The sequence below is a fragment of the Herpailurus yagouaroundi genome, unplaced genomic scaffold, assembly GCF_014898765.1.
Source record: "Herpailurus yagouaroundi ecotype Mexico unplaced genomic scaffold, PumYag 160, whole genome shotgun sequence".
NCBI classification, from domain to species: domain Eukaryota; kingdom Metazoa; phylum Chordata; class Mammalia; order Carnivora; family Felidae; genus Herpailurus; species Herpailurus yagouaroundi.
Window position 1 is genome coordinate 25,656,342 of NW_024412401.1, and position 24,335 is coordinate 25,680,676.

Here is a 24,335-nt window from a genome sequence, read left to right on the forward strand (position 1 = left end):
TGTTTTTATTTCTCATTTTTGCTTTTTTGTTTATGTCATTTCAGTTTGGCCCCGCTAGCCTAGATCTCATCAGAGAAAAATAGTGAGTTATTCTGCTTTTCTTGATTATTAACCCATTAAACTCATCTCTTCTTTTTGCCCCCAGGTTTTTCTCTTTTTTTTAATGGCTTCTTGGCAACTTTAGCACTTTCTGCAAATTTAAGCTCATCCTGAGATTTAATATTTCAAAACACTTTCATATTTCACTCTTTTTGGCCTCTATCATGCCAGTTTTTCCTTCTTTTGTATGTGACCTTTGGCAACGTCATCCTGGAGCTCTAGGAGATGCTTAGATGCCTATTCTCTATCTTCCTCTCTACGTTCATTTAACTATTTAAAAAATGTTTAGAATTTCCTCTAAAGGAAATTTTCATCCTTTTATGGCCCCCCTCAGTACTAGACCAATTTTTGAAAAACTTGAAAAGGTAGCAGGTTGACAAGAAGAAGGGACTGCTTCTAGTTTTCTGGTTTTGCGACTCAGCCGTTCTTTAGTCTTGGATCCTCCCCCCTCCCTTCCCCAGCTGAGGAGCCTCAGGCCCAAAGTCGATTCGATAAATGTAATATCCTCTGACGCAGAGTTCAGATGGGAAGATGGGTAAGTTGTGAGTTCTAGATTCCTGCAAGTTCTCTCTGTACATCCAGCTGGTGACAAATCCCTGTGGAATCTACATGTTTGCCATCTATTAGATCTGTTCCTATCTCTGCCATCACTCTTAGTTCAGGCTATTCTGTCTCCTGCGGTGGCCCATTTTATTGTATCTAGACCTGCTGCCACAGTATTCCCTCTCAAACTTGAATATGAGCATACTTCTGGCTTAAAATTTGTTAGTGCATCTCTACTGCCCATAAGATCTAGTACAAACCCTTTAGCTTGGCATTCAAGGCCCCGCACAATCAGCTCCCATTCTTGAAATTCCTTTCTCATTTTCTTAGCCACAGCACTCCCCCCTTCCCCACCCCATGCACTAGCCCTATGGCAAAAACTTATTTTCCCTAATGCATTTTGGTGTTTTGCATTTTTTTTTCCTTTTAAATAAAATTGGGCACCAAGTCCTGATGAATGTTCAGCCCTTAAGGGGTACAAAACTTATCCAACATCACTTTGCATCTCCTTCATTCAATAGACATTTGAGTCCCAATACACATAAAAGGTAAATAATGCAGCCTCAAATCTTTTTTAACAGCCATTCAGTTATATTCGATCACATTGAACATGTGTTCCTTGAGGCCTTTCTCCTAAGAACTACTCTCAAGTCAGCTCTCTGCAATCCAATATTTGAGTGTTATCTTTTATTTACAATATTTTTAAAGCTAATTACAGGATTATAAATTTATTCCAGTTAGCTGCATATGCTGCTTTCGGTGTTGTGTGCTGCCTTGTTGAATGTTTATGAATTTTCATTCTCACTGCCTTAGATTTGGTCTGTTCTCTGACCTGAAGGCTACAAATTTGATTTCAAAGGTACTGATTAAAAGCAAGGAATTGAACAGAACTAAGACCCGACCTTGAGGAAGCTCTGTCCTGCTTTTCTAGTTAACAACCTGGTAAGATATACTAAACATGCCCCTTATCAGCTTATTAACATTTACTATTCTGAATGAAATGATGGATAAGTCATGCATAACTAGGAATTCTAGGCTTTTTTAAAATAACAATCATTAAATATGCATTATAAATATTCACTTTATTTTAAAAGAATTGGAAGATGTTACATATATTACACACTACATATAATGGCACATGTCAGCCTTGTAAGCTTAAAAATAATCTTTCCCCAAACTGGGATTGACTTAGACTCCAAGTATAAAATGACTCTTGGCCTATAGCACCAACCCAGGCCCAGAGGAAAGCCAATTTTGAACCTGTCTGTCCTCTGGCATTGGGCTTCCTGATATGACACTGAGGGGCCTCTCCCTCTGGTTTTGTTCCCTAGCAGTATTGAGGCCTGGCACAGGGACCCATTTGACTATACACTGCAGGCCTGGGAAATCAGGGAATCTAGAGTGGGGAGGTCCTCTAACAATTTTACAATGGAAAAAATTAAAAACATATGTGCCTTATTGTCTTTGTTTTTGATCTATACATCCAGAACAAGACTCTACAAGATAGAAGGTGGTTAGAATTATTGAAGTACAATTTCTCTGCTGGTTTTTGTCTTTGGAAATGAACATGTCACGATAGGAGGAGCCTTAAAAGGGATCTGGTTCAACAGTGGTAACCTGCCTGCTCCACTAGTAGCTCAGATTTAGGTATAATTCAAAGTTTTAAATGCCATCCATATGCCATTTTGTTAGACAAACACATAGAAATTTAATAACACTTTTCATTTTCTTTTTCTTAATTTGTAAGGACAGTTCCTGCCAAATGTTCTGGCTTATGGCTCTCCTCCTCTTCATAGTATGTTTAAGTTACATATTAAGAATCCAAAAAATACCACTATGGAATTTTCATAAGCAATATCCGACCAATCAGTAAAACACAGTACACAGTGTGAAAATTTTCATTTATTCCCCTCCCCGTATCCAGAATATAGACCCTCTTAGCTTTGAGAAATGTGATAATGAAATACCAACAGAACTGATCATATGTAAAGAAAAGCACATACCACACAGGAAACATCCCTAAGTCCTCCCTAACCTAGTAGTGCGAGTTCACGGTATGTTTCTGGCGATGTCACCTTTCACTTGATTTATAAAAATTTTACAGGACAGATTTAAAGCAAAGATAGGCCTCTGGTTTTTATTTTTATTATTTTTTTTTTATCCCTAACAGATTTTTAAAAAGAGGCTATATTAAATGACAATGCATTTTGAGTCAGGGGGAGAAAAAAAATTAAAAACCCAAAACTTCTTTCAGTTTATTCAAAATAAAAATACACATAGAATTATGAAAATATAGGTTTACTATTTCCACCACGTAAGTTGATGCTGCTGTTTGAAAGGCTTGCAAATCGTTTTTCAAGTTTTTAAAGCTCATCTCGATCCCTCAATAAAGTATACCTATATTCGCTGGGTGCTAATTTCTGGAAGGAGCTCTCAGGTGGACTGCTTGCTACATCTTGGACTTGCTACAAGAGAAAGAATAAAACATTTTATAGCAACAGATTTTATGGAATTACACTATTTTAATAAGAGTAGATGAATGGTAGTTGTTTTATAATTATTTGCTCAATAATCACTATGTACCAAAGACCAGAGTTAAGCTTGAAATCTTACTTTCCCCGTTTCAAATGCCCTTACTCATCAGATTCCCCAGGGCAAGGGTGCCACACAGCCCTTAACTGTGGACCTGTTGACAGTTCTTGGGGTGTACGGGAAGGAAACACAATACCTGCCACCTAGGGGCTTTCCTAGAATATTCTGGAGAGACCGCACGGCTGTGACTATGTCCCAAACCCTTCTGTCCTACAAATGACCACTAAGAGGGTTAAAGGCACCCACTCTGTTCACAGAGCTTTTAACAATTACCTGGATGCCAGAAATTAGTTGACATGAGAAGGAAAATACTCCATACTTGTGCACCAACAGTAGACAAAAATACACAGTGGAACTGTAAGTGTGACTTCTAAGAATTTCAGATATCTAAGACTATCCTTTATCTCCACATTATGAGCTCCTCAAGAACAAACATGTAGTCCTTGTTTTAATATCCCCTGTAGTTAACAGAGGCACATAATGCCTGTGTTACACACTCTGGATACGGACTCATTCCCGTTAAATTGGGAAAGCAACATCTGCAAAGTTCCCATTTTATTTTGTCATGTTCCCCTTCTCCAATACCTTTTTTATTTATATTTTTACTGAGATATATGTTTGGTTTAAGCCATACTTCTATTACTAGAAAATGTAGGTTCACTGTCTAATGGAGAAGTATACAATAATGGTAAGTAACATCTTTTCCTAATCTGATAAAATATTAAGCAGGCTTACTTTCCTGAGGAAAATAATTGCCTTTGGGTTATTGCCAACAAACCGTTTGCTTCTACAGTTGTTTAATTATCAAAATAAAATCTGACCTCAGACTTCAAGGAAAAAGCGTATCATTGGATTCTTACAGGGAACTCTTGACACTGAACGTAATTTGACTCTTTAAGAAAAATTGACTTAGCTTTTATTTTTCTATGTGGAGGTTCCTTGGGCAAAATAGTGAAGTTCTGGGCATATGAAATGTGAGTTTTGTTATGTATCATTGTGGTAATAGACATGATATAAATCAATAATGAATCAAAAATGCAATTTTAGGGGTGCCTAACAAAGCAGAAACATAGAAATAGTCAAATTTTCACAATAAAAAGCAAATAAAAAACTTTCATAAATAGCTGTGAAGCATTCTAAATCTCAAATGAGAAGCTGCATTAAACCTTAAGTTTTGAGCAATTATGAATACTATATTGGTGAGGGTGCCTAGGATGGTTTAGCAAGAATACCAAATCATTATTTTCTTTGTATTGTGGTCAATCTCCTGGCCACAGAGGAAGACTTAGCCAGTTAATGGAATCCACTGATTTCTTCACTGATCCACCTACTTCCAATTCTTACCTCCAACTTCTGTATTTGAAGCCAACTGTATTTAACCCTTTTACTCCTATTCCATAAAGGAGGTACTCTAGACCACTTTATCAAGAAATTATATTGTACCATTCTTGCAACTTTTCTTTTTTTTTAAGTTTTTTTTAAGTTGTTTTTTTTTTAAATATATGAAGTTTATTGTCAAATTGGTTTCCATACAACACCCAGTGCTCATCCCAAAAGGTGCCCTCCTCAATGCCCATCACCCACCCTCCCCTCCCTCCCACCCCCCCGCAGCCCTCAGTTTGTTCTCAGTTTTTAAGAGTCTCTTATGCTTTGGCTCTCTCCCACTGTAACCTCTCTTTTTTTTTTCCTTCCCCTCCCCCATGGGTTCCTGTTAAGTTTCTCAGGATCCACATAAGAGTGAAAACATATGGTATCTGTCTTTCTCTGTATGGCTTATTTCACTTAGCATAACACTCTCCAGTTCCGTCCACGTTGCAACTTTTCTGAAGTTTCACAATTTTAAAAATTAATTTTGAAAGGAATATAATTTATACATTATCTACAGTCTGTTCAGAATTTCTTTATAAAGATTTTCAGAAGCACACACTCAAGCCTGTGCAAGAGGGTTAGTTCCTCTTCAAGGCTAACTGAAAAAGAAAAAAAGAGTTCCCACTGAGAAACAAGAGTCCTACCTGTCCTGGGGCAATATCGGTTGGATCTGGACCATGATGGAATTCTCTGTGCAATTTTCCAGAATGCAAGTCAAATACAAACTGCTTGAGTTTTCCAGGAATTCTAAAACCAAAGTAAAATAAAAATTTAGCTTAAACTGTTAAAATGGACTTACCTATATTTTACCAACTTCCCCATTTTTTATTTAAATTTTACCTACAACCCCATCATTTTACCATAACTATCAGAAGCCAGGTATACTGCAAACATTTTTATACAGTGTAATCATGAAATATGGATACTCTGTTTTGTGTTCTAATTCTTGTACTTGTTTCACAGAAATTTCCCGATGCTTATTTTAACAGATGCATTAGTCTATCAAGATGCTGTCCTAAAACTTACTTAACCATCCCTTATTGTTGGACATTTATATATTTTCCTTAATCTATGTAACTAAAAAAGCTCATGTTCTGCAGAACCACTAAAAATAACAAGTCTTAAGGGAAAAATAGTGTTAGGTGCTAACCACTTACAACTACGTAGTTTTGTACTGGGGTGCCTGGGTGGCTCAGTTAGTTACGTGTCTGACTCTTGATTTCGGTTCAGGTCATGATCTCATAGTGGTGACATAGAGGCTGGCATTATTGGACTGGGCATGGAGCCTCCTTACGCTTAGGATGCTCTCTCCCCCTCCCTCTGCCCCTTCCCGTCCCCTGCCCAATCCAGAGAGTATGCTCTCCCCTCAAAAAGAAAAAAGAAAATTACTAGCACTGTTCAGCCTCTATCACTGTGTCGGCCAGGTGGATCCTCTGTAGCTTTAACCTGGAACTTATAAGTTCTTTTCTGAGATATTAACTGAGTCCTTGAAGGCATTCACTGCCAGTAGAACCAACTTTATCAAAATAATCTAAATCAGGGTATAGTTTTTTCGAGTTTTTTCTTCCTTAAGCACAAAGGAAAATTTCACAACTTCTTCAACCACACCAGCAGCTTCACTGGATAGCTTAACATTGTGAAAAGCAAAGTACTTCTCAAGGTCATAAAACTGTCCCCTCTCCTCTTTTTGGGTTGGGCGGACGTCTTTGTATACCACTAAAACATTATATTTAATGATAAAAAAATAAAAATAAAAAATAAAACTTTGATGGCTTCAAAACATTGAGGAAAATAATGTGAACACAACTTACTTATATTAACATCCTTTTCCTAATTACCAGTCATGTTATAAGCAAATTTGCAGTACAAAAACATGCATTGTAGCAAAACAGATTACAAGGCTAAGCAGATTCATGTATCACCTTTTTCCTGTTTTTAAAAATTTTTTAAGAGACACGGAGACAGCGTGGAGAGGGGGAGAGGGGAGGTGAGAAGGGGGGGGAGAGAGAATCCCAAGCAGGCCCTGCACTGTTGGCACAGAACCTGATGTGGGGCTTGAACTCATGAAACCACAAGATCACGACCTAAGCCGAAACCGAGAGTCAGAGGCTTAACCGATTGAGCCATCCAGGCGCCCCTACCCTTTTCCTTTTTAATTATTTCCTTGGGTTGTAGCAAATAAAGCAGGAATACAGATCTTCCTTGACTTACAAGGGGGATACAGCACAATAAACCTACCCTAAATTGAAAAATCCTAAATGGAGAACACATTTAATAATACCCAGCCTACCTTAAATGTGTTCAAGAACACTTAAATTACCCTACTTGAGCAAAATCATCTAGCACAAAGCCTGTTTTGTACCAAAGTATTTAAATCTCATATAACTTATTGAATTCTATACTGAAAGTGATAAACAATGGTTGTATGGGTACAGAATGTCTGTAAGTGTGTCAGTTGTTGACATCTGGGATCACAAGGCTTACTGGGAGGTGTAAGTACTGATTGCCAGCACCGTAAGAGTATCTTAGTGCAGATCGCTAGCCTGAGAAAAGACCAAATTCAAAGTACACTTTCTACTTAATGTATTGATTTTGCACCACCATAAAGCAAAAAACCAAGTCAAACCATCATAAGTGGAGGACAATCTGCTGAGTTAATAAGAACTTTTGATAAAGTGTAGGCAAATTATACCTACAAAACATCAATTTTTGCTACTTGCCTACCTGTTTTTTGAAGGCTTGCCAATGTGTTTTTTTTATTAAAATTTGTTTTGCTACTTTGACAAATAAAAGACACCTGCATTTTAATTTCTATTTTTTCAGAAATTAAGCATTTTCCTTGTTTTCATTAATATTTCTCCTTATATGAATTGTCAGTCTTTTACTGAAATATTGGTGTTTTAAAAATTCATTACATATTTTAAACAGAAATCTTTCTTCATATCCCTTACAAGAATTGCAATGCAGGTCCATAAACACTTTACTTCAGTAGAATTGACTCAATTTTTTGGTAGCCAAGAATAGCTGCTAGTTTCTTTTTATCCTCTCCCGAGGTCCTGCAAGTGTTGTTTCTTCCCTTCAATAACTCCCACTGAGATGTACCAACCAATAACTTCATTGTACACCCATTTTGGCTCCCCACTAGCTCCAATGCAACAGAGACCAGCAGGTGTCAAATGCACAGTTTACAAATACAAATGACTGTCAGGTAGCTGTATTGACAGAATGCCTCTGAAAGGTTCTCTGGTGCTGAAGAAATTGCACAGGCGCTAAAGATAAACTCTGAGAGGAGATCAATTTAAATTTAATATGACATCATCTACTATGCTGTCATGCACAGCAAAGTGCTAAAATCTATCCATTCAAATCAAAGAATCACAAATGGTCTCTAATGTTTAAGACAAAACCCCGTTAAGTTTGTTATTTTATAAAGTCCAAAGATGATCGCAACCAATACAATGTGACTAGCTTCTGCTTGTCAAAAAATAATTTATAATTAAATCTTAAATATAACAAATTCATAGAGAACACTCAAAACAGATTTTTTCCTAACTTGATTCCCCCTGTCAACAGACGAGAGAAAGAATTGTGAGTAAAAGGCAAAGACAAGGGAGATACGATGAACCTGAACTGATGTGGGAGGAAAAAAAGATTACAAAAGAGCTCTTATCTAGCTTGTGGCTAGAAACTATCCATCATTATTAAGTAAGAAACACTGAATCAACAGTATATTGTCAAGAAAACAGACAACATGGTTATGTGCTAAAAAGGAAAATAAACGGATTCTTGCCATAATAAATTCAATTATATTTTCACACTTTAGGGTACAGTTTTTCTAATTAGAACACCTAAGTGTTTCTTTCCCACCTTCCAAACAGTTTTCTGTTTGTTTTCAATTTTTATTTTTAGGTGATGCAAAATTTAGAAACTGGGAAATGCACAAATGGTAAGTATCACTAAATGAACTTTGACATATGTATCACAGTGAGAAGCATTTTTATTTTTTAAAACCTTACATACAGAATTCACTCTTCTAGGCTTGCAGTTCTATGAGTTTTAACATATGCATATAGCATCTAGTTACTATCTCCACAAATAGGATACATAACAATTCCAACATGCTTTTTTTGGTCAGACCTTCCACTTCCCCCTAACTCCTGCCAACCACTGATCTGTTCTCTGTTCCTATAATTTGCCTTTTCTGAAATGTCTTGTACTTGGAATCATGCAGTATGTAACCATGAGACTGGCTTCTTTTATTTAGCTTACTTCTTTTGAGATTCCTCCATTCTGTTCCATGTATACAACTATTTGTTCCTTTATTGAATATCTACTCCAATGAGTGGATATACCATACTTAGTCATCCTTTTACCCACTGAAGAGCATTTGGGTTCTTTCAAGATTTTGGTTATTCTGAACAATGCTACTACAAACATTTGTACACAGGTTTTTGTGTGAACGTGAGTTTGTTTCTCCAGGAAAAATACTGGTGTATTACATGCAAGGTGTAAAATGTTTACTTTTTAAAAAAAATTGCCTAATTGTCCAGTGTCCTAACTGCAATGTGTAAGAGTTCGCTTGCTCCAGGGGCACCTGGGTGGCTCAGCTGGTTAAGTGTCCAATTCTAATTCTGGCTCTCAGGTCATGACCTTAAGGTTCATGAGATCGAGCCCTGCCTTGGGCTCTGCTCTCCCCAATCGTCGAGCCTGCTTGGGACCCACTGTCTCTCCCTCTCTCTCTGCAGCAGCATCCCCCGACCTCACATGCACGCTCTCTCTCAAAGTAAACATTTTTTTGAGTTCCACCTGCTCCATATCCAAACAAACATCTGGTATATCAGTATTTAAATTCAGCCATTCTAAAAAATGTGTCATAGGATCTCAATGTGGTTTTAATTTCCAGTTCTCTAATGGATAATGGTGTTTAGCACCCTTTCGTGTGCTTATTTGCCATTTGTTTACCTTCTTTACATTCAAACAATATCCTTTATGGAGCAAAAGTGTTTAATTTGATGAAAGCCAATTTATGAATTTTTTTGGTGGGGGGCATGGTGCTTTGGGTGTACTAAGAGCTCTTTATCTAACCTTAGGACAGAAAGAGTTTCTTCTACATTTACTTCTAAGAGTTCCATAGTTTTACCTTTCACATTCAGGTCTACAATCAATTCTGAGTTAATTTTTTTAAAGTTTATTATTTATTTTGAGAGAGAGAGAAAAAGAGGAGGGGCAGAGATAGAGAATCCCAAGCAGGCTTCATGCTGTCCGTGCAGAGCCTGATGCAGGGCTTGATCTCACCAGTCATGAGATTATGACCTGAGCTGAAATCAAGAGGCGGACACTTAACTGACTGAACTACCCAGGTGTCCCTAATTTTTTTTATAGAAGTTATTTTTTTATGGTATGAAGACGTTCAGGTGGGACAGCACCATTTATTAAAAAGATTAGCCTTTCCACTAAATTATCTTTGCATCTTAAAGAAAATCACTGTGTGCCTATTTCTAGACTTTCCATTCTATTCTACAGCAATACATGCCTTTTTTTTTTTTTTACCAAATATGAGGCTGTTTTAAATATTTTAGCTATATAGTAATTAGGTCTCAAAGTCAGGTATTTTGAGTCCTTTAGCTTTATTTCTTTTTGAATTTTGTTTCAGTTATTCTCATTTTAGCTTTCGATGTAAATTTTGGAATCAGCTACATCTATAAAAAAAAATCTAGTTAGATTTTGATTGAAATTGCATTAAATCCATAGGTCAATTTGAGGAGAATTCACATCTAAACAGTATTAAGTCTTCTAATCCACACAGTATTTCTTCATTTATTTTGGTCATCTTTGATCAGTGTTTTGTAGTTTTCAGCAAACAGATCCTATATATATTTTGCTAGGCGTATATTTAGGCAGTTTTTATTTTTATTTGTTTTTGCTTTTGGAGCTATTATGAATGGTACTTTAAAACGTTTTGTGATTTCCTAATGTTCATTGTTAACATATATATATATAGAAATAAAAGTGATTTTTTAAAAGGTGACTTTGTGTCCTGCTGAAATCATCCATTAGTTCTAGGAGCTTTCTTGTACATACATTGGGCATTTCTACATAGATAGATAATCATGCCATCTACGAAGAAAGTTTCTTTCTAGTCCAAACATTTCATGTTTATTTTTTGGTATATGGAACTTGCTAGGACTTCTAGTACCATACTAAATACAACTGGTGAGAATGGACATCTTTATCAAAGACAATAAAATACTTTGGAATAAATTTAGCCAAGGAGGGAAAATATCTGTATATTGAAAACTATACAACACTGATGGAAGAAGACACAAATAAATGGAAAGATATCCTGAATTCATAGGTTGGAAGAATTAATATTGTTAAAATGTCCATACTATCTACAGAAATCTACATATTCAGTGCAATCCCTATCAAAATTCCAATGGCATTTTTCATAGAAACAGAAAAAACCCTAAAATTCAATGGAATCACAAAGGACCCTACATAGCCAAAGCAAAATCAATCTCCAGCAAGAAGAAAAAAGATGAAGGCATCACTGTGTTATTTAAAAAAAAAAAAACAACACAATTTTAACGTTTATTTTTAAGAGAGCACAACCAGGGGAGAGGGCAGATAGGGAGACCCAGGATCCAAAGCAGGCTCCAGGCTCTGAGCTGTCAGCACAGAGCCCGACATGGGGCTTGAACTCACAAACCACGAGATCATGACCTGAGTTGAAGTCGGACGCTCAACCGACTGAGCCACCCAGGCGCCCCTCCAGGAATTTTTTTTTTAATGTTTATTATTTTTGAGAGAGAGAGAGAGAGTGTGAGCAGGGGAAGGGGCAGAGAGAGAGAGGGAGATAAAGAATCTGAAGCAGGCTCTAGGCTCTGAGCTGTCAGCACAGAACGCAATGAAGGGCTCAAACTCACAAACCATAAGATCATGACTTGAGCTGAAGTTGGATGCTTAACTGACTGAGCCACCCAGGCCCCTCACACTGTGTGATTTTAGAATATACTACAAACCTTTAGTAATCAAAACAGTATAGTGCTGGTATAAAAAGACACAGACCAATGGATCATAATAGAGCACCCAGAAATAAATCCACACACTCACAGTCAACTGATGTTTGACAAAGGTACCAAGATACACAATGCAGAAAGGATGGCCTTTTAAATGGTGCTGGGAAAACTGGATAGCCATTGGCAGAAAAATTAAATTGGATCATTATTTCACATCATATATAAATTCAACGCAAAATGGATTAAAGACTTAAATATAAGACCTGACAAACTGTAAAACTCCTAGAAGAAAACATAGGCGAAAAGCTTCTTGATCTTGGTCTGAGCAGTAAATTTTTGGATATAATTCCAAAAGCACAGGCAACAAAAGCAAAGACAGACGAATGTGACTGCATCAAACTAAAGAGCTTGTGCACAGCAAAGGAAACAATCAACAGAGTGAAGAGACAGCCTACAAAATGGGTACGTAAACCATATATCAGATAAGGGATTAATATCCAAAAAATATAAGGAACTAAAACAATTCAAGAGCAAGAAAACAACCCGACTTTAAAAAGGGCAAAGGACTTGAAAGACATTTCTGAAAAGAAAACATACAAACAGCCAACAGGTACATGAAAAGATGCTCATATCACTAATCATCAGGAAAATGGAAATCAAAACCAGAATGTGCCATCGCCTCACACCTGTTAGAATGGCTTTTATCAAAAAAGACAAAAAATAAGTGTTGGCAAGGATGTGGAGAAGAGGGAACCCTTCTCCCTGGGAATGTAAACTGGTATAGCCATTACAGAAAAAGGTATGAAGGTTACCCAAAAAACTAAAAATAGAACTACTATATGACCCAACAATCCTGCTTATGGGTATTTACTCAAAGGAGATCAAAGCATTGTCTTGAATGGTTATCTGCACTCCCATGTTCAATGTAGCACTATTCTTAAAAGCCAAGATAGAGAAACAACCAGCATCCATCAGTTGATGAATGGATAAGGAAAATGTGGTGTACACACACACATACACACACATACACACACACACACAGGAATATTATTCAGCCTTAATAAAGAAGGAAATCCTGTCGTTTACAACAACCGTGATGAACCTGAAGGACATTATGCTAAGTGAAATAAGCCAGACACAGAAAGACAAACACTGCACGATCTCATTTATACGTAGAATCTAAAAAAGCAGAACTCATAGAAGCAGAGGGTAGACAGGTAGTTAAGGGGGACTGGAGCGGGACTGGGAGAGAACGGGGAAATGTTGGTCAAAGGATACAAAGTTTCAGCTACAGGAAGAGTATGTTCTAGAGATCAAATGTACAGCATGGTGACTATAGTTACTAATACTGTATTATATACTTGAAATTTTCTAAGAGTAAGTAAATCTTAATTGTTCTCAAAAGTATGTGAAGAAATGGATACATTAATTTGCTTGATTATGGTAGTTATTTCAGTGTATAAATATATCAAAATATCATGTTGCACACCTCAAATGTAAGCAATTTTTGTCCGCTATACCTTAATAAAGCTGAAAAAAGGAGAGGGAAGACAAAAGAGAAGACAGACATAGAACCTGGGGTAGACGAGGAACCAGTCTATGTGGTTTGAGCCAGATATCTGGGGAATGTGTACTAAGAGATATAAGGAGACCAGTCAGTTGATTAGAGTTATAAAGTCAGAGTTGAGGCCACATTTGTCATGATAAATCAGAACCACCTCCAAGCAGAAGTCATGGCAGGGCAGAGGAAGAAGCTGGTATCCAGAGAGAAGGATGGAGCAGATGTGAAGGAGCCAGACAAGAGCTTTTGGGCCCGAAGAAGGGCAGAGAGTAGCTGCACCTCCTGCAGTTCTCGTCCTTGTCCTTTTCCTGCAGAGTTTCAGCACAAGCCCCTTGTTTTGAGCTCCGTGGAGTGAGTTTCTGTTCCTTACAACGGCATGTCCTCTGACAGCAACAGAACTATCAACAGACCTTTCTGTGAAAATGGAAAACGCTGTATCTGTGCTGCCAAATACAGTAGCCACTACCCACATGTGGCCACCGAGCACTGAGAGCACCTAAGAAACGGACGTTTAAATTGTACGTCATTTTAATTAAAACTTCAGTACTCATACATGGCTAGTAGCTATCGTATTAGCACAGCTTTACGATTATCACAAGGGGTCAAAGACAAGACGCACAATCAGTAAAAGCTAATGAAAGAGCCAGAAAAAAGAAGACCACGATGATGTCCTAGAACTCAAGTAGAGGGTGTTCGTCCTAAAGGACGAGTTTGGTAAAGCCCCGTTAGTAGCAGTGTGTTATGAATTTTGTCACGGGAAAACCTGGATTCAGACAGCGGGTTAAATCATGGAACAAGCCAAAGGCACCCTAGCCATTAAAAGTAAAAGGAAAAAATTTAATCATACGGGAAGATGCTTACAATGTGTGGATAAATTAAAAAGAAAATTCATAAACTGGCATGGCCCTGATTACATTTATAACACACATGTGTGTCTAGATATCTGGCTTGTGGATTTATGAGTCATTTTTAATTCTTTGGCACTTTGTTAACTTTCAGAATTATCCACAAAGAACATAAATTTTTTATAATCAGAAATAAAGGAACAAATGATATGTTTAATGCACATATGCATAAAAACAGTAAATATCTTTGCCTGGTTCCTGATCTTAAGGAGAAAGTAGTCAATCTTTCACCATTAAACATGATACTAGCTGTAGGTTCTTTATAAATGTCCTTTATCAGATTGAGGAAGTTTCCACATATGCTAGTTTGTTAAGCATTTTTGTCATGAAAGGATGTTGAATTTTGTCAAATGCTTCTGCATGGATAATTGGGATCAGTTTTTTTGTTGCTGTTTATTCATTAATATTTTACCTAATTTATTAATTAATACCTAAATTACACTGGGTTTTTTTTGGTTTTTGTTTTCATTTTAGAGAAAGAGTGCAAGGGAAAGAGGGAGGCGGGTGGGGCAGGGGAAAGAGAGGAGAATCTTAAGCAGGCTCTATGCTCAGCATGGAGCCTGATACTGGGCTCAACCCAGCAACCCTGGGATCACGACCTGAGTTGAAATCAAGAGTCAGATGCTCAACGGACTGGGCCACCCAGGTGCCTCTACACTGACTGGTTTTTGAGTGCTAAACTAGCGTTGCACACTTGGGATAAAGCCCACTTAGTTGTACATTATTCTTTTTTTCTATATTGCTGGATTCAATTTCCTAATATTGTTTACTACTCTTTATTTTTTAAATGTTTATTTTTGAGAGAGAGAGAGAGCACGCGTGCTCAAGCACGCGTGTGCATGGGGAGTGGCAGGAGAGGAGAAGGAGGAGTAGCAGGAGTAGCAGGAGAGGAGAGGATCTGAAGCAGACTGCGCTGTCAGCACAGAGCTGGATGCGGGGCTCAAACTCACGAATTGTGAGATCATGACCTGAGCCGAAGTAGGACGCTCAACCAACTGAGCCACCCAAACGTCCCTTGTAACTACTCTTTAACTTAACTTATACAATAATGTAGTACAAACTACTTAACCTCTTTGAGCTTCAGCTTTCTAATATGTAAAATGAAAACACCGCTTATTTAACTTAATTGTATTGTTTTTATAGTCTAATGACTTAGATTTGAATGTGAATATATGATTTCCTATACTAACAGGCAACATAGCCTTATCATACTCATGTATCAGATACTGTTCTAAGAGCTATAGATACACACATTCATTTAATGCCCACAACAACCCTGCGAAGCAGATACTATCATTTCCCGTTTTACACATGAGGAAACTGAGACAGAGGTGGTAAGAAACTGCTCGGAGTGATACAACTAGGAGGTAACAGACTGGGATTAGAAACTAGAGTCTGAGCACCTAACTGCTACCTATTTGCCTCCTTAATGATTTGACTTTAATTTGGTAAAGTTACTAAATCTCTTGGAGCTTAACTTCTTTATTGTAAAAGTAGAAATCATACGGGTCTTAGAAGCCTGTTACAGAAACTGAGAACATGCATAAAGTATAAAATGGAGCGGGTACAGAGCCTGCCTCTGCCAGAGTTTCATGTCTACTTTGCTGGCAGGACCAAATAAGGCAAAATACAGTGCAATGATTTGTAAAATATAAAGTGCTTATAAGGAGATCACCAACGTCAGTTATATGGTAAGTACATTACATGAGAGTGACAATGACAGTGGTGTTCGGGGATCCAGGCCAGTGTGTACACGGACAGGAGGGACACACAGAGAGAAATCACAACCACAGAGGTGACTCAGGGAGCAGGGGAACAACAGGGCGAACGGCTAGTTGGTAAATACCAGGCTATATCCCAGATGTGAAGATATATATCCAAAGTAGTCAAACTCTTAAATGTATAACAGAAAGGTTAAAACTAAGAGCAAGTTAATCAAAACACTTCTTGAACATCTACTAATGCTGCCACAAAGTTGCTATAGCAAGAGATAATAAAAACTAAATCTGCCTTTTAAGAAGCTTTCCCAGTACCAATTTTTTGCACTTAAAAAAAAAAAGAGCCTCATTTGGGTTTTTTAAAAATAGAGCCCCTAGATAATGAAGAACAAAACAAATTCTCAGACTTTAAAGGGAACTAATGGTGACCTGGTTTTAAATTTTTTCTTGTACCTATCTTTCCAAGTTCTTTATCATTTCACCCAATTCCTGGTTTGCCCCTCCAAGCTCGAGGAGACAGGCTAATTGGTCAGCAGGCGACCAAACCGCTAAATTAGTGCGGCACCCGCCTCCCAGTTTTAGTTCTGCCCTGCCTCTCATCTCCACGCCACAGCCGCCCCTCCCCTGACACCAATGCAGCCAGTCAGCCCTAGCAGTTTAAGGAATTACGATCACTTTCCGTGATTTAGTGATCTGGGGTAAAAGACCTGGTGCCCACAGTCAGGGCACTGTGCATTAGCATAGCCTGTTCCATTTTCCTAAGTGCCCTGGAGCCTGTCCGGCTTCTCCCCATCACTGGGGCCCCCGCAGCAGTACGTAAGCACACTCCAGCAGGGGCACAGATGCTATGGTATTTCCTGGCCACAGTTTTTGAAAGGCGAGTCTTTCCGGAAAGTCCTTCAACAGCCTATGCCCTACGCCACCACCTACTTTCTTCTCCTGTAGATTATAGAACATTTCCTAGACCTGCCCTTAGGTGCTCTTAGGTTCCTAAATTACCCCCCCCCCCACCCCATTCTTTTCCTCCACATATAAAATCTATTCTTTTACATTTGGCAAGAAACCAATCTGGTCAACCTATAGGAAAAAAAGAAAGACTCAGATCTGTGATTTAGTTTCAGATACAAGTAAGTACCTTTCGCCAAACATCTTTCGCATTCACACTTACATTGCTTTTTATATGTACTGAAAATGTAACTGCTTTGATATTAAGTGTTATGAGTTTGAGACTTTGGGTTCAGTATGCTCGGATGTGAATCCTAGGCCTGCTGCTAATTAGCCGTGTGCCCTTGCTGGTTACATCACCTCCCTTAGCCCCGGTTTCTCTGAAATAAGGGAGAGGTGACTAGAACACTGGTAGCATACCCTCCTCCCACAACCCCAGGCCTACCTCTGGCATGGGGGGCGTGGCGGGGGAGACTGTGCACTATAAATCTGCATTCTTGCCCTTACCACAACCACACTTCCTCCAACTGACCCCAGAAATGCTGAGTTACTGAAAGTAATAATTACAGTAATTTATGGAAACTGTTTATCATTGAAGCCTTACTTACCATGCAGCATAATAACAATTATGCAAGCCATTAAGTGTGTCAGATTCATTTTGCCACATATTTTATTTGATTTTTAACACTAACATCTATTCACATAGGCTCAGTCTGTAGCTCACGCAGCATGTGCCTCCTTACAATTAAAAAACTATTAGAGCGAACGGTGCCTAGGAGGGAAAATCAGGCACCTAAGGGAGAAATTAAAGGAGTAATTTATTTCAAAGAGTTTCAAGTATAGTCACTTCTCTTATCTCCCTCCCTCCTCACAGGACTGAACACTTGAAGGATGGGAGAAGACTATTTCCTATTTCCAGATTTCTTCGGAAACCACCTCACTGGTGTGGTTTCTTTTTGCACCAGGGCATAAGTAGAATAATGCCAACTAAGAGATTAGTCTTTCCTGGTCAGGTGCCCACCCCTTGGTGCAGTCAACCATGGCTGGGGAATAGAGGCGCTAGGTCACGTCATAAAGAATACACCTACTTGTGTTAGTTTGGGTTCTCTGACCAACAGAGGTGGGATCAGAAGTGCTTAGTCAGACTAGTGCTTTAAATCTGTCTTCAGAACTGGAGGAGAAAACTTAAGATAGCCAAGACAGAATTCCTCACAGATGTTTCTTGATGTGTAACACAATTTCCTAGGAATAAAAGCCGAAGTTGGGCATAGTTTGGTTGCTGACAGTAAACCTAATCCGAGTCAGTGTCCTGTCGACTTCCACTAATTTGAGACTTTATAATTAGGGCTGTAAGTCTGCAGTGAAAACGAAGAGGTCAATAAACTGGAGATTTATCCGCTATGAGAAGTAGGGAAATGTGCTGATAAAAACTTCACATAAACAACCCACGAAGAAGGCAGTATTTGTAATGCCGAGCACCGTCTCTCTGCTGGAGGCGCTTGCCGCGAGCCCAGACACCAGAACTACCCTCTCTTAAAAATCTCACTTTAGCTTGAGCTAATAGCTTCCGGGAACAAGCCTAAGGAGTGAGAGGAAGAGGACACTCAACCAGGTAAGACATTTCCATCTAGCCTAACCGTCAATGTTCACACGCTTGCTAAGGGGACTACACAAATTCCAATTTTTATTTTATTACTTATGAGAGAGAGAGAGAGAGAGAGAGAGAGAGAGAGAGAGAGAGAGAGAGAATCTTAAGCAGGCTCCATGCTCACTCAGCATAGAGCCCTACATGGGGCTCGATCCCACAACCCTAGGATCATGACCTGAGCCAGAATCAAGAGTTGGACGCTCAACCGACTGAGCCACCCAGGCGCCACTATGAGTTCCGATTTCTAAATAAATGCCGAGACGCTAGGAAGATCTGGACCTTTCAGGTGGATTTCTGCGTACAACTACTCCTCCTTTCAAAATCCAGTATAGTCCTGCCCTCTCATTCTCCGCTACCTCCCACTCTCAGTAAATGATCTTGCTTCCTTAGTCATAGTTAAAAACAAGAACTGGACAGGAACCTTCTGCAGTCTTCTGCTGCTGTCACTACCACCATAATCACTAAACACCCCCTTTCCCCTCTTTCTCACGGGAAAGGAAGAAGGATGCTTCTCATTCCCTCTGTGCTCCTATGGCTCTGCTTGATCAATTAGCCCCCCTGTCTCCTATCTGTTCAATAACCCTTCAATCCATTGATTCCTTCCCACAAGCATTTTTTTTTTATTTTTTTAACGTTTTATTTATTTTTGAGACAGAGAGAGACAGAGCATGAATAGGGGAGGGTGAGAGAGAGAGGAAGACGCAGAATCTGAAACAGACTCCAGGCTCTGAGCTGTCAGCACAGAGCCCGACGCGGGGCTCGAACTCACGGACCGCAAGATCATGACCTGAGCCGAAGTCGGCCGCTTAACCGACTGAGTCACCCAGGCGCCCCCCTTCCCACAAGCATTTAGTCATGATTAGTTCTTGTACCCTAAAGGGGTTAAAAAAGAAAAGAAAAGCTAAAACCTCACTTCATCTTATGTGTCTCTGGATCTGTCCCCCTATTTCTCTTTCCCTTTAGAGGCTGGCTTCTTGCAACAACTTTCATTGTCAAATCTTCATCTCCTCACCAAACGGTACTCTTCGATGCACTACAATACTGCCTTTTTGGGAGGCAAATCTAACGGATCCTTCATCCTTATCTTTGGATTGAGCATTCCTTCCTGCTGAAAGTGCTCCTCCCTCAATTACCATAATACTCCTTTCTGGTTTTCTTTCACTTCTGTGATTACTCCTCCCCCTTAGTCTTTTACACATGTTCCTTCATCTGTCCTCCCCTTCAGTGTTGCTACTCCTCAGGGTTCCATTTTCAATCCTGTGCTAAGTCATCTCATCTGTTTCAGTAAGTTCAGCTATATCCTCATGTGTTCAAGACCCCACCCTTATCTCCCTCTTGAATCCTGGAGCCATGCAAACTCCCTACTGGAATCTCCTCCTTTGTGGCCCACAGGCACCTCAAAATCAATATGCCAAGAAAGAGAACCCAATACCTTTGCCACAAGGTTGCTCCTCTACTGAGCTCCCAGCTCAGTTAATGGCTAACCCACTTAGCAGTGCCAGTCAGATTCCTGGCCATCACTCACAGCTCCCTTCCCCCATTTATTAAGATATCGAGTCCTCCTATTCCACCTACAAAATATCTCAAGATTCCTGCTTCTGTCTTGCCTTAGTGCTACTGCTGAAATTTATTTAGGCAATTTGTTCATTCAGGAATCAACTTGTTGTCTGTCATCAACTCTTGCCCAGATTACTGAATAGTCTCCTGGATTCTGTTTCTACTCACCCTAATTTATTCTCCAGTTTGCGTGAGTGATTTTTAAAAAACAACCTCCTGGGGGCACCTGGGTGGCTCCACCTCTTGATTTTGCTCAGGTCACGATCTCACGTTTCATGAGTTCGAGCCCCGCATCAGACTCTGTTCTGACAGTACAGAACCTGCTTGGGATTCTCTCTCTCTTTCTCTCTCTCTCTCTCCTTCTCTCTCTGCCCATCCTGTGCATGTGCTTGTGCGTGCACTTCCTCTCTCTCTAATAATAAGCTTTAAAAAATAAAAAATGAAAACATTTAAAAACCTCCTGATTCAAACCCTTCATTGACTTCAGAGTTTTGAAGATAATGTCAAATTTCCCTAACGCATCACAGAGATTTCACGAGCTAGCTGCTGCTTGCTTCTCATGGCCTCATCCCTCAGCATCCCGACTCCCACTTATTCAGCCATAGTCTCGTGCTTGGTTCTACCAATGTCCCCCTTCTCCAAGCCCTGTCTCCTTTTCCCTCCAGGATAAGCTTCTCCAGAACTTTAGGGCCTGCCTTAGGCATCCACACCTCTAGATCTTGGATCAAGTACCTCTCTGTTGAACTCTGTCAGAGTCCTTATCATATCATAAAACACAACTGCCTATTACCCTATTGTCTCCTTTCTCTACTCGGGTGTGAGTTCTTTGAGGGCAAGGGCCCAGACTTAGTAAACCTTAAACCACTGGTTTATATGACTTGGTTTGTATTACACAAAGATTGTCATATACAAGACGTGGATAAATATGTAATGAGTTAATAGGCTAAATGGTATCCTTTTGAGTGTAGGTAAAGTAAAAACAACAAATATTTATTAGTACTTTATGCTTCATAACACAACCATCCCCTCTCGTTAATTTTCATAACAATCTCAACAGGTAGGTTGTACCACCAACCATATTTTAAGTGTAAAGAAACAAGAACAGAGAAGTTAAGTGACTTGCTCAAGTCAGGACTCAAATCTAGGCTATATGGTAAGGCTGAGAATCTTCTATCAAACAACCACATCTCTAATGAAATATTTAGTAGTGAGTGAGGTAGTTTATTCTGCAATAAATAGAGGATTTCAGATCATCCTCTATCTATGCAATTTTAATCTTTGGACATAAAAAAAAGGGTATTTAAATAAATTTAAAAGAAAAGGTCTAATTTGAATTAATACCTGTGTTGCTTAAAATTTTCAAATATGAAGAAACGTCTCCATTTTTAACCACTATATTTAACATCTCAGAAAGCTCATAAAAATTTAAAATCTATGGTAGTTACAGGTTTATATGTTTATTAATACTATGAATAGCTGAGAACGGGTTCAGAAAGCTTATCTGTTCTTGGAAAGTTTCATAGCCGTATACCCATAGGAATGCCTAGTCATAGCCATCTTCAAGGTCTTTAAATATCACAAACGAGCAGCAATATTACCAAGTACCTTTACGATGACCTAGGATTATAATCTACTTTCTTTGACATGCTGACAAACACCAAACAACATTCAGAACTAATTTCTGGAAAAGCAAAAATTTTCTTTTCCCAAGCATTAGGATCATGTAATGCTGCATTTCTATAGGAATATATCATAATTCTCAATCATACTACACTCTAGAGTGAAAAATAAAACCCCAGCTATCCAAATAACAAAGTATTACTGGTTCAACATAGGATTATTTAAAATATTCAAACAATGGTTTTAAGTTCATTTTTGAGACACAGATCAGTAATTAAAAAAAGGGGGGAAAAGAGAATACTTACAATACATCCCTGAAGTCTCCAAACACATACATATGCCTAAAGCTGTCAATAGCTATGACAGGGCAATCGGCTGGAGTTTTCTGTATGTGCAGAAGAGGATGTCTAAATTTGTCACAGTCAGCATGTAAAAAGTTTATGGTACCTTTATAAGAAATAGAATTTGGAGACAGATTAGAATTTTCTTGATCATATTCTCATAAGATTACAAGTTCATGAAAAGTGACAAATAAATAAATAATGAAATGAAAAATCAATACGCTTTAGAGTATTATAGATCACTAAAACTACAACCTAAATATTACAACATTTTTAAAAGGTAGAATTTTAGTGCTTAGGGCAGAGTAGAATTTCCTTAGAAATTATATGAACTCAACCTGAATATAAATGCTATGGTGACCTTTTTTTTTTTTTTCCCTTGAATGGGCACTCACCTACCCATCTGGGTTTTCAGCAAGTTCATGAAATTGACATACAAGCCCTTCTCAAGGGGCCATCTTCATTTCATCAAGGATGCCCTTCCAGTCCCTACTGGTTGACATTTAATGGAATTCAACCCCAAAATATTTACTATGTGACCAGTAAGGGCGTGGCTGTATACAATGCCCTAACTTTATTTTGTTCTGACTTTCTTCATTAACTACAGAGGGAAAGTAGGTGATAATTTCATACTCTTTTCTGATGGCTTGAAGAACTCCACAGAGAACTACTCAATTCTCTTTCATTTAGAAATAAATGTTAGACCGTGTAAGTCTCGAACTTACATCTCTGGAACTATCCATTAGAAAGGGACCAGAAAAGTATCAAGATGCTGGAATAAAGTACATAAAACTAATGTTGTCCACCCATGACCCCACTTTTCATGCTATTTTAGGGAGCTAATAGAGTCATGGTTTAAAAAAAAAAAAAAGCCACCGCTTCATATTAGCTCCACTAATGCCTCCCACCCCCATGTTTACATGTAAATTCAGGGGGTAAGTAGAGTTAACATTACTTATTAAACTCTTAACCCAAATACGTTTACATTGATATGAATGTAATGGGGGAGGGGAGGGATAGAAGAAAGGCTGAAAATAAACACCTTAATCTGTCTACCTTTTTCACTTATTAATTGTCGGGCTACTTCATTCTGGAATATTTCTAAACTTTCCGTATCTTCTTTCATGTGGAAGAGTATGAGAAAAGGCAGTCCTTCTTCTGTCAATTCCTGTATACAGAAGTATTCAATAAGAATGATCAGGCCTCTCCATTGTTCTAGGTAGGAACAATTTGAACCCAACCCAAGTAACACGTGTAACAGCTGCAACTTCCCAGGAAAAGAGGGTCCAGTGGTGTAAAGAAACATTAGCCTCGATGGAGGAAGGAAGCCTTCTGCCTTCTACCTGAAGTTCCCAGGCACTCAGAGGACAAACATGTCCTGCTCTAGTGCTGGAAGTCATCTGACTTAAAGTAACCACTGGGCTGGTCTATCAGTTCCCTTTGGCTGAAACCAGGACATTTTCAAAAGGAGCCGACCAAAGAAGGAACTCTGCTGGTTCTTCGACAAGATGTGGACTTTAGGGTGGGGGAAACAGGATTAGTAGTTTCAGTCTTCAAAAATAACACTGAAAAACTAAGTGGGTATACCAGCAACAAATCTAATTGGCAAACACACATTTATTTTAAGGTCTGTTGCAAAATCCACTCCACTCACAAGAGAATGACCCTAAGCTGAAAAGTGTTTGATTCAGAGCAAAAGACAAAAACCCCCACAAGACAGCCAGTTTTCAATACACAATGTATCGACATTATTAACACCGCTATGTATGTGTATGTTTTGTACCTTGTATACGCACGTATGCAAAAACGCCTTGAAAATTACTGAGTGCTTGAAGAACGTTTATTATTGTTATTGAGAATAATCAAGAGAAATGTGATAAGTAGACAGCATATTTTCATCATTTATTCTCTCTGACAAATGCTAAGTTTGGACTGATAAGTCCAGAAAGGGCCTCATAATACAATTATTTCAATCAACTATCCTTTTGCGTGTCTCTCTGTCATTTAGAAACTGCAACAGTAGAAAACACAAACATCCTTTATCCTAAAACAGTGAAACTGGAACCTATCTTCCAGGACAAGAGCTTGCTCGTGGTTTCTATTTCCGTGTTTAAGCCTGTTACACTTGTACACAGAATAATTAAGCTTCCTGTCACATTTACCTTTATATTTAAAAACATTTTTTTTAATGTTTATTTATTTTTGAGACAGAGACAGAACACGAGCAGGGGAGGAAAAGAGAGAGAGGGAGACACAAATTCTGAAGCAGGCTCCAGGCTCTGAGCTGTCACCACAGAGCCAGACATGGGGCTCGAACTCACAGACTGCGAGATTGTGACCTGAGCCAAAGTCACTCAACTGCCTGAGCCACCCAGGAGCCCTATGTTTACCTTTTAAAAATTGAGATGTAATTCACATA

General features: G+C 38.7%; 1 protein-coding gene across 1 annotated transcript in view; it reads right to left on the minus strand.

The window, feature by feature from the left end:
• Positions 1 to 1,705: 1,705 nt before the first annotated feature.
• The window catches only part of ERP44 (endoplasmic reticulum protein 44), a 97,012-nt gene continuing 74,382 nt past the window's right edge, over positions 1,706 to 24,335 (minus strand). Inside the window, exons 9-12 of the mRNA XM_040481824.1 lie at positions 22,973 to 23,084; positions 21,881 to 22,022; positions 5,247 to 5,349; positions 1,706 to 3,107 (exon numbers count right to left, since the gene is read on the minus strand). Of these exons, the coding sequence (XP_040337758.1) occupies positions 3,006 to 3,107; positions 5,247 to 5,349; positions 21,881 to 22,022; positions 22,973 to 23,084 (459 nt within the window). The 3' untranslated portion in view covers positions 1,706 to 3,005. The remainder of the gene's footprint in view (positions 3,108 to 5,246; positions 5,350 to 21,880; positions 22,023 to 22,972; positions 23,085 to 24,335) is intronic.